The 12,500-nt window shown below is 40.7% G+C and overlaps 1 protein-coding gene across 1 annotated transcript in view; it reads left to right on the top strand.

Annotated features, from left to right (window-relative positions):
• LOC114546172 (dickkopf-related protein 2-like) overlaps positions 1–5,610 on the top strand; it is a 7,987-nt gene extending 2,377 nt beyond the window's left edge. Inside the window, exons 3-5 of the mRNA XM_028564859.1 lie at positions 888–1,044; positions 2,364–2,495; positions 5,204–5,610. Of these exons, the coding sequence (XP_028420660.1) occupies positions 888–1,044; positions 2,364–2,495; positions 5,204–5,610 (696 nt within the window). The remainder of the gene's footprint in view (positions 1–887; positions 1,045–2,363; positions 2,496–5,203) is intronic.
• Positions 5,611–12,500: the final 6,890 nt, after the last annotated feature.

Here is a 12,500-nt window from a genome sequence, read left to right as displayed (position 1 = left end):
AAGTGACAAAAATGACTAAAGTGACAAAATCATCAAAAGTGACAAAAAAGTGACAAAAACATCAAGAAAAGTGACAAAAAAGTGACAAAAACATCAGGAAAAGTGACAAAAAAGTGACAAAAGTGACAAAAAAGTGACAAAAACATCAGGAAAACTGACAAAAACATCAGGAAAAGCCACAAAAGTGTCGAAAAACATCAGGAAAACTGACAAAAACGACAAAAAAGTGACAAAAACATCAGGAAAAGTGACAAAAAAGTGACAAAAACATCAGGAAAAGTGACAAAAACATCAAGAAAAGTGACAAAAAAGTGACAAAAACATCAGGAAAAGTGACAAAAAAGTGACAAAAACATCAGGAAAAGTGACAAAAACCTCAGGAAAAGTGACAAAAAAGTGACAAAAACATCAGGAAAAGTGACAAAAAAAGTGACAAAAACGTCGGGAAAAGTGACAAAAAAGTGACAAAAACATCAGGTAAAGCCACAAAAGTGTCGAAAAGTGACAAAAACATCAGGAAAAGTGACAAAAACCTCAGGAAAAGTGACAAAAAAGTGACAAAAACATCAGGAAAAGTGACAAAAACATCAGGAAAAGTGACAAAAAAGTGACAAAAACATCAGGAAAAGTGACAAAAACATCAAGAAAAGTGACAAAAAAGTGACAAAAACCTCAGGAAAAGTGACAAAAAAGTGACAAAAACATCAGGAAAAGTGACAAAAAAAGTGACAAAAACGTCGGGAAAAGTGACAAAAAAGTGACAAAAACATCAGGTAAAGCCACAAAAGTGTCGAAAAGTGACGAAAAAAGTGACAAAAACATCAAGAAAAGTGATGAAAAACGAGCCCTTTTGTAATTTTAAATAAAGTTTTGTCTGATCCACACAGCTCTACCAGTGCATGAGCGACCTGGAGTGCAGCGAGGGGAGCTACTGCCACGCGCCGACCAAAGGCCCCGCCCACTCCCGATGCCAGACCTGCCGCCGGAGGAAGAGGCGTTGCCATAGGGACGGCATGTGTTGCCCGGGCAACCGCTGCAGCGGCAGTAAGACCCTTTTTTATTTATTTATTTGTCTCGCTGTAACGCCGAAATGTCTATTTGTTGACAACGTTTCTGTCCTTTATAGGTTGGATATATATTTCAGCGTTAATCGAGACCTTGTCCAGAAGTTATGCTAATAATAAAATAAAATAAAATGAAATTAAATGAAATTAAATGAAATTAAATTAAATTAAATTAAATTAAAAGGAATAGAGTAAAATAAAATAAAATGAAATGAAAAATAATATAAAATAAAATGAAGTAAAATAAAGTAAAATGAAAAAAAAAAAAAAAAAAACACCTTTTTTCTATTACTCATGACAATGTATACTTTATGCTTTACAATTCTTAGCAGTTACTAAGAAGGAAGTGCAGTAAGTTTTTGAAAGTAAGCCAGTAAAAAGGCCCCAATTCTTTTCCCCAAAATGTTCTGGTTGATCCTCTAAGAAAGTACTTGATTTTTTTTCTATTTTTAGAAACATAATAACATCAGAAAGCCATGTGGCAGCTTTTGGCGGTGTAGATTATTTCCATTCTGTTTTTTTAACGCTGTATGTTTCACACTTGCTGTCTTTTTTTTTAAGCTGCCAGCATCAGTTTTTTTACATTATAATCCTGCCGAACGACAACAAAAGTCCTGAGCGCTGTTTTAAAATGGCTCCGTCGACTTCTTTTATCGCAGCTCACAGCGTCTCTTTGAAGTTGAAAAAGGTTTCTGAAAAAATAAAAAAACGCCCCACGTCGAGTGCTTTTTAGACAGCCGACCAATGACAAGCGGGGTAGCCAGACCTGTCGTTTCCATAACAACAAGAAAAAAATAATTGGAGTCGGAGCAAAGGGAGTTATATGATACGACCGATATGTAGCTCCACCACTTTGTTTATCTAACGTTAGCACCTCGCCCTCTCTCTCTCTCTCTCTCTCTCCTCTCTCTCTCTCTCTCTCTCTCTCTCTCTCTCTCTCTCTCTCTCTCTCTCTCTCTCTCTCTCTCCCTCTCTCTCTCTCTCCCTCTCTCTCTCTCTGTCTCTCTCTCTCTCTCTCTCTCTCTCTCTCTCCCTCTCTCTCTCTCTCTCTCCTCTCTCTGTCTCTCCCTCTCTCTCTCTCTCTCTCTCTCTCTCTCTCTCTCTCCCTCTCCCTCTCTCTCTCTCTCTCTCTCTGTTCTTTCTCTAGCTTGCTCCACCACTTTGTTTTATTTCACGTTAAAAAAAATTCTTCTGACTTTCTGCATCTAAAAACTCTCATAATCTGGATTTATTCTAGTAGTTTCCATTTCAAATGCTGATTCGTTCCTCTCTTTCTTTCTTTCTTTCTTTCTCGATCAGATATCTGTGTGCCCGACAGCTTTGAGTCTCAGGGGATCCCCGACTCGGATGGAGGGATGAGTCCGCTGTCCAAACTAAAGAAAGGATGGAGGAAGAGAGGGAGGAAGGACATCAAAAGCTCCTCCAGTAAAGGTGAGCGTTTTGTTCTCTCTTTTCTCAAGTGTTTCTACACTTTCAATCACGATTTTATATTTGGTTTTAAATGTAGAAATACACTTGATTTTGCCCGAAACATCTATCAGATTTTTTAGAAAAACTTGAATGAATGTCACCTCTGGCCAAAGAGTCCCAGAGTGGTTGTCTGTTTTTTTTTTAAAGCTTAAAACTTCTTAAAACTTCTTTAGTTGTTTCCATAAGTGATTACGAATTGACTGTCAAACTCCATAATTAGGCTATTAAATTAATAAGTAACAAATGAAGAAGGCTTTTTGATTTTTTGATGGTTTTTCGAGTCATTTTTGGTTGCTAAAAATACATATATTTGTGATGAAATTACAGCCAGGAAATGGGGATTTATGACAAGAGTTTTATTCAAAATGTATGTGTTTCTCTCTAACCTAAATTAACACACAACAGCTCAAACTCTGCAGACGAAGGTGAAATTTGTTTGCACATGTAAATGGGTTCACACCAGGGGCCATTCTAGGATCAGACTCTAATGAGAACATGACACAGATACCCCCCTTGCTAAATCAATAATTTCACTGGATAACAATGAAGATAAAGTATATAAAGTTTGGGGTCACTTAGAAATTTCCATTCCACTCCATTATAGACAGAATACCAGCTGAGATCAGTTGCATTGTTTTTTTAAATCAGGGCAGCAGTTTTCAGATTACATTATGTGCTTACATAATTGCAAAAGGGTTTCTCCAATGTTTTCTCAGTTTAAAATGATATCAGATTAGTAAACAGAATGGGCCTTGGGGACCATTGGATGAATGGTTGCTGATAATGGGAAATATAGATAAGCCACCCACTCAGATCAGCTGGTATTCTCTCTATAATGGAGTGGAATGGAAATGTCTGTATTTAATATTATAAGAGAGCAAAAATATTGAACATATAAAAAAAAAAAAACTACAAAAAGTCCCTGTATGGACTACAAGAATCAAATGAAATGATAACGAGGTGTAAACAATAAGTAAATAGAAAATTAAACTTTTCTTGACTGGGTTACAGGTGCGACACAGGATAGTAAACCTGTTTCTTTGGTGGCCGGGTTGGTTCAGTGGGTAGAGCAGGCGCACGTATACTGAGAGGTTTATGCCTCTATGCAGAGGTCCAGGGTTTGAATCTGACCTGTGACAATTTCCTGCATGTCTTCCCCCTCCTATCTCACCTAGCTGTCCTATCAAATAAAGGTGGAAAAGCCCCCAAAAAAACTTTGTTTCTTTGAACCTGTAAATGTTGGCCCTCTGTCACAAACAGACAAGTTCCCAAACTCTAAGTTGAGGCACTGAAATTGATTAAAAAAAACAAAACTTAATTAGTTTTTTTATTATTTAAATTTTTATAATTTGTAATTTAGGGCGGCTTGAGCCTCCCTTAAATTGGGTCTAAAATCGCCACTGGTTCACATTTTCTGTCTGTCGTGTTATGCTGACCTTACACATAAAGACTTTCCGAGTGCTGGTATCAGACTATAATCTTTTCAAAGAGTCTTCTCATGTCTGGTAGGCAGGGACCAGACTGGGGGGAAGGGGACTGAGTACCCAGGGCCCTTTTAAATCAAAGCTAAAGACCTATCTTTTTGATGTTGCCTTTCTTTAAATAACTCATAATTTGTTATACTGAATTTACATTGCTGAAACTGTATGACAATCTATACAAGCATAAGAGAAATTCCTATTTATCTGCATTTATAACTGTTTTAACTGCTGTTTAATGTTTCAATATCTTAAACTGCACTGTAACCTTTATTCTCTTTACTTTTTTTAATCAGTTTTTATGTCAAGCACTTTGAATTGCCCTGTTGCTGAAATGTGCTATACAAATAAAGCTGCCTTGCCTCATGTGAGGAGGGGCCCAAAAAGATGCTAGATTGCTTATAAAATGCCTTTCTACAAGGGCCTATAATTTTGTGCTACGCCTAGGGCTGGGCAATATGGATAAAATCAAATATCGCGATATTTTTGACCAAATACCTCAATATCGATACCACAACGATATTGTAGTGTTGACTATTGGTGCTTTCACAAAATATTTAAACAATGAGATTTTTGATAAGTAATCATCAGTAATGTGGATATAATGACTAAGTGGGTAAAGGCGAATAATAGAACAGTTAACAGTCTGTTAGGTTGGGCTGCTCCCTCTTAGTCAATTAGTCGACTAATCAGTTGTTTTGGTTTTAGTCAACTTAGATCTCTTTAGTCCATTAGTCATGTTTGATGCTTTTTGCTTCATGCTGGATGACTTATTTCCAAGAAACGTACGAGCACATCTCTGGTAAACACAAGAATTAAAGTGGTGCTTTTTGCACGGCTCTTTGCGGAAAAAACTCAGAGTTACAGATCTGTCGATTTAAATCATCCAATCGATTAGTCGATACGATTGAATGAATGTTAGTCGACTAAGAATTTCTTAAATCGAGCACAGCCCTACTGGTAGGTTCAGAAAATTGACATCACTTTACTGTAATGCAGCCTTTAAAACCAGGAGAAGACACCACTTATGGTCATATCACGATATTACGATATGCAAAATCTAAGATGATATCTAGTCTCATGTCACGGTATCGATATAATTATCGATATGTTGCCCAGCTCTAGCTACGCCCCTGCTGGTAAGGCATAAATTGACACGTTTTGGTTTGTGTGTGTGTGTGTGTTTTCCAGGTCAGGTCGGGGATCCGTGTCTCCGGTCCTCGGACTGCTCCGATGCCCTTTGCTGCGCTCGCCACTTCTGGACTCGCATCTGCAAGCCCGTGTTGCGGGAGGGACAGGTTTGCACGCGACAGCGCCGGAAGGGGAACCACGGTCTGGAGCTGTTCCAGCGCTGCCCGTGCGGCGACGGACTCGGCTGCCAAACCCTGAGAGAGCCCGAAGCCCAGCCTCATTCTTCGTCTTCTTCGTCTTCTTCGTCTTCTTCGTCTCTGCAGGCGGCGGCCAGGTTCGCGGCGTCGTCTTCCTCGTCTCGCCACTCCTCGCCGCACACGTCGCTGCTGTCTTCGTCCGCAAAGTCTGCGTCTTCGTCGTCGCAGGCCGTGGCGAAGACGAGACTTCACGTGTGCCAGAAAAACTAAAGAAAGAAAGACAGGATGGATTGGATTGGACAGAAAGAAGGAAAGACAGAGGGGAGAAGAGAGAGAGAGAGAGAGGAAAAAGGTGGTTTGAAAGCTGAAAAGGAAGGGAAGATGTGACTTTTGCATGGGAGCAAAAGGCAGAGACGGAGAAAGAAGAGAGTGAGACAGAGACAAATGGAGGGAGGGAGGGAAGGGTGAATAATCAGCGAATACCTGTTTACACCTGTGGAAACCTCTCCTCCTCCCAAACTGTCCCGTTATCTCGATGCTAATCGGCTTCCTGTCGGGCTGCATTCACACGCAAATTATTTTTTTAAAACGCAGGATGTGAAACTCTTTGTGCTTCAGATCTGGTTTCCTCTCTTTTTCCGGGCGTCTAGACGAGCAGAAACCCGCTTTGAAATCTGGTTTGACTCCATTTACAGCGACAAGGAAAAGCATTAATATTAAAATAAACCAAGCTAACACATGTCTGTTGTAGAGTTGCGTTTGTAGGACCCTTGTTGATTTGAACAACCACGATACAGAAAATCTAAAGATGTGTCTTTATTCTCAAACAAGGAAAGTTGTGTGCAAAAGTGAGCAATAGTTTCACTAATTTCAGAAAATGCTTTCATGTGTGAGGAGACTTTATACAATAAACAAACCATGTGCACACTTTCCCTCAAGTTACTAGCTAACGCTAGCGGTAGCTAGCTAGCTTGGTTACATTTTTCAAAACAAATCTAGATGTAATCTTGCAATGTGCCCCTTTGAGAGAGGACTGTCTTTAGACGTGAGATGGTGTCAGATTTTACTCTGTTCAAAGTCTACTAGTGTTTGGTAGGCATTCCTTCAGCTTAAATTGGAAGTAAACTTGATTTTACGCACTATAAACTGAACTTACCCTTTAATTCAGCTCAGTTACAAAGACATTTCACTACTATTGTCCACTCTGAAGGTGTGCAAAATGTCAAACAAGCATCAAAAAATACAATCATATTTTCAATTCATATCGATTTATCTCTTACGTCTTGCGTACATTGGAAGAAAACTTGATTTTACGATTGAGAAACTGAGGTTAACTTTAACTTTCCAATCAGGAGAACCAAGTGTGTGTAAAAAAACCCAGCTCTGACTGTTTATTTTCATCATTTAAACATGTCTTCTTTGGCTATTAGTCTCCATAGAGATGCTAAGGTTAGCCGAAATTAGTTTCCTCTAGTACTCAAAGAATTTAAATGAAATAAAAGATGTTGTAGATGTGAAATGTTCTACTGAAACTCCCCAAAACAACAACTGTACCACAAATACAATACATGTTCTGTTCTTCAAAACTGGTCGCGGGCCAAAGTTATGAAGATATTTCACAACATCTGTCGACATCTGACCACTCAGAAGTCCTGCAAAACAGCCAAACGCCATGATTAAAAGCAGAAAAAATTCCATCCTGTTTTCAATTTACATCAATTTTTCTCTTAATGTTACGAGAGCTTAAAGGACAATAAAAAGGTAGTTTATAAAGACTGTACCGTACGCGTATACACAGGCGGGCGCCATCTCGGGACAACAGTGACGATGTACGAAAACACGACGATGGCATCCCGCCTGTATACCTAACAGTACTGTCTTTCTAAACTATCTTTTTAATAAACTGTCTGTACACTTACTAACTTCTCAATGCTTTGTTGTACACGTAGGGACCCTCATGATGCTACCGTGGAAGTGTGGTGCTATTTTGAGCCTTTTTAGGGGTGTAGAAATAGCGATTTTGCCATCTGCCCCGAAAGCTAGCGTTAGAAGCTAATCATCAGTTTGCGGCAGCTTGTTTAAAGCTAGAGACGCATTCGATTAGCATGAAAACATATCCCAGAGAAGGGTCAACTAGCTACAAATGTGTTATTAACCCCTAGGTTTATTTTAAAAACTGAACTTGCCCTTTAATTCGGCCCAGTTACAAAGATATTTCACCACATCTATTCACTCTAAAGGTCTGCAAAATGCTCTTACGTCAACTGGAAGTAAACTTGATTTTGAAAATGTAACTTTACCCTTTTAATTCTGGTACCTACAAAGACATACGTAACAACCGCTTTGACAGTTTTAATTTCACCGTGTAAACACGTCTTCTTTTTGCTATAAGTCTCCAAAGAGATGCTAAGTTTAGCCGAAATTAGTTTTTACAATCCTTCAAGGACCCATTTAACCTTCTCAGGTCTAAGGTCATTTTCACACATCTTCTTAAATTCACCTTTTTAGGGCATTTGCATATAACTGATCCCTGTGTGTTCATATCAAAATGTTCTGAACAAGCTCAGCTTTCCGTTAAGTGGCAACTAAATATTTTCTAGAGTGATGTGTGAAGAGATAATTTGGCGGTGTTTGGTGTTTTAGGCCCCCAACGTCGTCTTCCAGGCAGCGGTGCATGGAAGGCACTATGGTAAAGGCAGCGAAATTATTTTTCCCATTATGGCCACGCCAAGACCCGCCCTTCAAAAGCTAGTATTGGCCAGGCATCCATGCTTACGCAAAGTAACGTAACCTGATTTGTTCAGGTCCTATCTCCTGACCAATCGGCTATCCCCACCTTAACCACTCGAGGTCAAATGCCTAAGCCCCAACCACTTGGCGTGGCCATAGTGTGATTCGTAATTTTGCGGTTAGGCAAAAGTCACGGTAAGGGTTAGGTGCCTTGAAGTCGACGGTGGGGGCTTAAAACACCATTGAGCTAATTTGGCGCCGAAGCTGAAACGTTGATGTTGGCTTTCAAGGGCTTTGGGTTAAGATTGTGTGACTCCCAAAACACCAATTGTACCACAACTATACTTTCTGTACTTCAAACAAAGTTGGCGTCAATAGAAACTCGTTCACACCCCCCAAACTTTGAAGCATCGCCTCGTTAAAACCCCAAACCGTTGAGGTTTCTCCGGACGTCTTGTATCGATTGCACTGAGTTATGTTTCTATGAGTTGCTGCTGTACATTTTGGATGAATGTTGGTGTAATTATTTGTGTGTTTATTTGTCAGTTTATTTTGAAGGGTTCGTGTCCAAAATCAATCACTAATCTGTGTTTTTACGATTAAAAGGATTTGTCACCTTAAAACGTGTTTGTGTGTCTGGGTTTCTTTGGGGGATGGACTTGTCTTTTCTGTGTGTTTCTGTAAGTTGCTCAATAAACATTTTGGTAGCTTTTTTTCCTAATTTTTGTTGTTTTTGTTCCGACTTTTTTGTGGCTTTCTCAGACATTTGTCAGACATTTTGTAAATCTGTTGCTTTTTGTCACATTTTTGTTGACATGAAGCCCTACAAAAGTCATCAAAAGAGTTCATTAGCCTTTCGTAGAATTTAGCAAATCAAGCAAAAACAATGATTCAATTTATTTTAACAACAACCTGTTTCTCAGCCTGAATATTAAAACTCTCTCTGCTGCTTCTGGGGGAATTTCTGAGTCTCAGAGTCTGCAAATCTGCTCATATTCTGCTTTGAATGTCATGTAATTGCAGTTTAAAAAACACTTTCCTGTGTTTCCTAGGAGGGCCAAAATTTATCGTGAACCCAAATTGATATACGTGCCGGATCTAAATCTGCAACGGGCCGGATTTGGCCCGCGGGCCTTGAGTTTGACACGTGGTTTACACTCAAACGGAGAATTCGCCTCTGAAAACGAGTCTTTCTAAAAACTCCGGCCAGAGTGGAGATTTTTGGGAAATCTTCATTTGCACGTTTGAATATAAACTGAGACAAACGGAGGTTTAGGCAGCTGACGAAGAGGAGCGAGAGGAAGTGATTGGTTAGTGTTGTTGCTATTTCCGGGATTCTGATTGGCTAACGGGGGCTTGAGCTTCTCGTTACACCGCCACCTACAGGTCTCGTTACACCGCCACCTATAGGTCTCGTTACTCCTCCACCTACAGGTCTCGTTACACTGCCACCTACAGGTCTCGTTACACCGCCACCTACAGGTCTCGTTACAACGTTACACTGCCACCTACAGGTCTCGTTACACCGCCACCTACAGGTCTCGTTACACTGCCACATACAGGTCTCGTTACACCGTTACACCGCCACCTACAGGTCTCGTTACACTGCCACCTACAGCTCTCGTTACACTGCCACCTACAGCTCTCGTTACACCGTTACACTGCCACCTACAGGTCTCGTTACACTGCCACCTACAGGTCTCGTTACACCGCCAACTACAGCTCTTGTTACACCGTTACACTGCCACCTACAGGTCTCGTTACACTGCCACCTACAGCTCTCGTTACACCGCCACCTACAGCTCTCGTTACACCGCCACCTACAGCTGTCGTTACACCGTTACACTGCCACCTACAGGTCTCGTTACACTGCCACCTACAGCTCTCGTTACACCGCCACCTACAGCTCTCGTTACACCGTTACACTGCCACCTACAGGTCTCGTTACACCGCCACCTACAGCTCTCGTTACACTGCTACCTACAGGTCTCGTTACACTGCCACCTACAGGTCTCGTCAAAAAAAGCGCCCAAGAAAGTGGCTAAAAGGTTGAAATAAAAAAGCATTGGCAAACGTCATCAAAACTTCAGAAAAAGTGACAAAACACTGAAAAAAATGACAAAGTGCCAAAGCCAGGACATTGATTTTAATAATGGATCAAATTTGACCTGAGGACGACAGGAGGGTTAAAACCAAAACATCTGGTCGGACCACATCTGTATCTGAATGTTTCCCCGAGTCGTGGTGGGAGGTTGAAAAGCTCAACGAAGAGGGAAATACCTGCCCACAGGCCCGTAAAGACACACGGAAATGATCCCATCTGCACAGATAAAAGTTATTCATCAGAGTCAGAGCTCACCCTCAGATCACTGGTGTAGTCTGATGTATTGTAGTGGGTACACTGTACTGCATACTGTATGTATGGGTATATACATGGGCCAGGATGGGCCTATTGGGAGGGGGGGGGGACTTAATTTCTTGCGTTCTGACACACTTTTATGCAGCAATTTAAGGTGGAAATACCTTTATTTGGCCTATGCGAAGAAGAAAAAACACAGATGACCATTCAAAATATATCAGAATTATAATGGAAAGTATGTTGTTTTGCATGTCATTGCTGCACACACATACACACACAGACACACACACACAAACACACACATACACACAGGCACACACACAGACGGACACACACACATACATAATCACAGACACAAAGGCACACACACACAGATGGACACAGGCACTGACACACACACACAGAGAGGCGCACACACTTACACAGACAGAAAGACACACACACATGCACACACACACTCACAAACAAACAAACAGACACACAGACAAACAAGCACATACACACACACACAAACAAACGAGCACACACACAGACGGACACACACACAAACAAACAAACAAACACACACACACAGACAGACAGACACACACACAAACAAACACACACACAGACAGGCATACACACACACATACACACACAGACACACATACACACACAAAGACAGACACACAGACACACACACAGACACACACACACACACACACACACACAGAGACAGACAGACACATAGACTTCTATAGAAGCAGACTTCTGTTTTGGTTTCCTTGTGAGGACAGTTTGGCAGTAAACTCACAAAAGTTCTCAGAGTATTTCCTGGCAGGTACGATCATTTACGGTAAGTTTTCAGTTTTCCAAAACCTTTCCGAGAATTTATTTAGAGAATTGTGTGTGTGTGTGTGGGGGGGGAGGGGAGGAGGGTGTGTGTTTGTGTGAGAGTGTTCCTCGTTTGTGGTTGGTAGCTGTTGGGCATCACTGTCCTAAGTTTAGATATGGTTATTATGAAGATAACACACACACACACACGCACACATGCACACACACTCACACACTCACACACACACACACACACTCCGTGTTCCCCAGCTTCCCTGTTGATTCAGCTCAGTATAGGTTACTGTTTTATCGTCACTTTGCCATCCACGTTTCCATGTTTCCTTGATGTCACAGTTGTGTTTCACACAGACACACACACACACACAGACACACACACACAGACAAGGTATGGGACAACATTCATCCAGAGAAAACATTTAAACTAGAACACAAAAGAGAGAGAGAGAGAGAGAGAGAGAGAGAGAACAGAAACAACAAACAGAAATGATGGGAAATAAGACATAAATACCCAATGGTTATTATAACAATGTAAAATAAGTTTTATTGTCTGTATTACTATGTTGTGTGTATATACAGTATGTTTATATATATGTAGATGACATTATATTGTATATATGTATATATGTGGAGCAGCAACTGGAAAGGCTCTGTCCCATATTTGGCCGTTTGCAGATTATCTGTATCTGTGTTTTATTTCACCGATAACCGGTAAAGTTAATGAAATAAAAGGTGTTGTACTTTGTCTCAGCTAAAGCTCTGAGTCTCTCCCTCTGCTCCCGTTTCACTCACCACTGACAGTCTCACTTCATGTCCCGCCCACTACACTATCTGGTTGGTCGATGTTAGACGTGTATCAGCCAATCAACACTCACCATGACATGCAGCAGCCTCAAGCAGAACTGCACCCGTCTGACCCAGAAAGACTTTCCCATAGACTTTGCATGGCGAACGAAACGTCTAAAATTTAAGCCGATAATTTCGTTTTGGGGGTAACTTTAACTTACCAACCCGATCACTTAAAGGGTCCATGTGTAAAACGTCATGTTTTAAAATGTTTAACAAGCACTAATAACCAAATTCAGAATTATTTAACTAGGAATGATGACGACACATAATGAATGAGAGCAGACACGTCACCCTAAACTGCAGACTCATATGACGGTTCTCCTGAGTAAGCTGTAAAAAAGGATAATGGCTGTAGGTCATCATGTGTGCTATCTTATGATATATCCGAGCG

Source organism: Perca flavescens, chromosome 19 (genome assembly GCF_004354835.1).
Source record: "Perca flavescens isolate YP-PL-M2 chromosome 19, PFLA_1.0, whole genome shotgun sequence".
Classification (NCBI taxonomy): Eukaryota; Metazoa; Chordata; class Actinopteri; order Perciformes; family Percidae; genus Perca; species Perca flavescens.
This window is presented reverse-complemented; position numbering and strand designations above follow the sequence as displayed.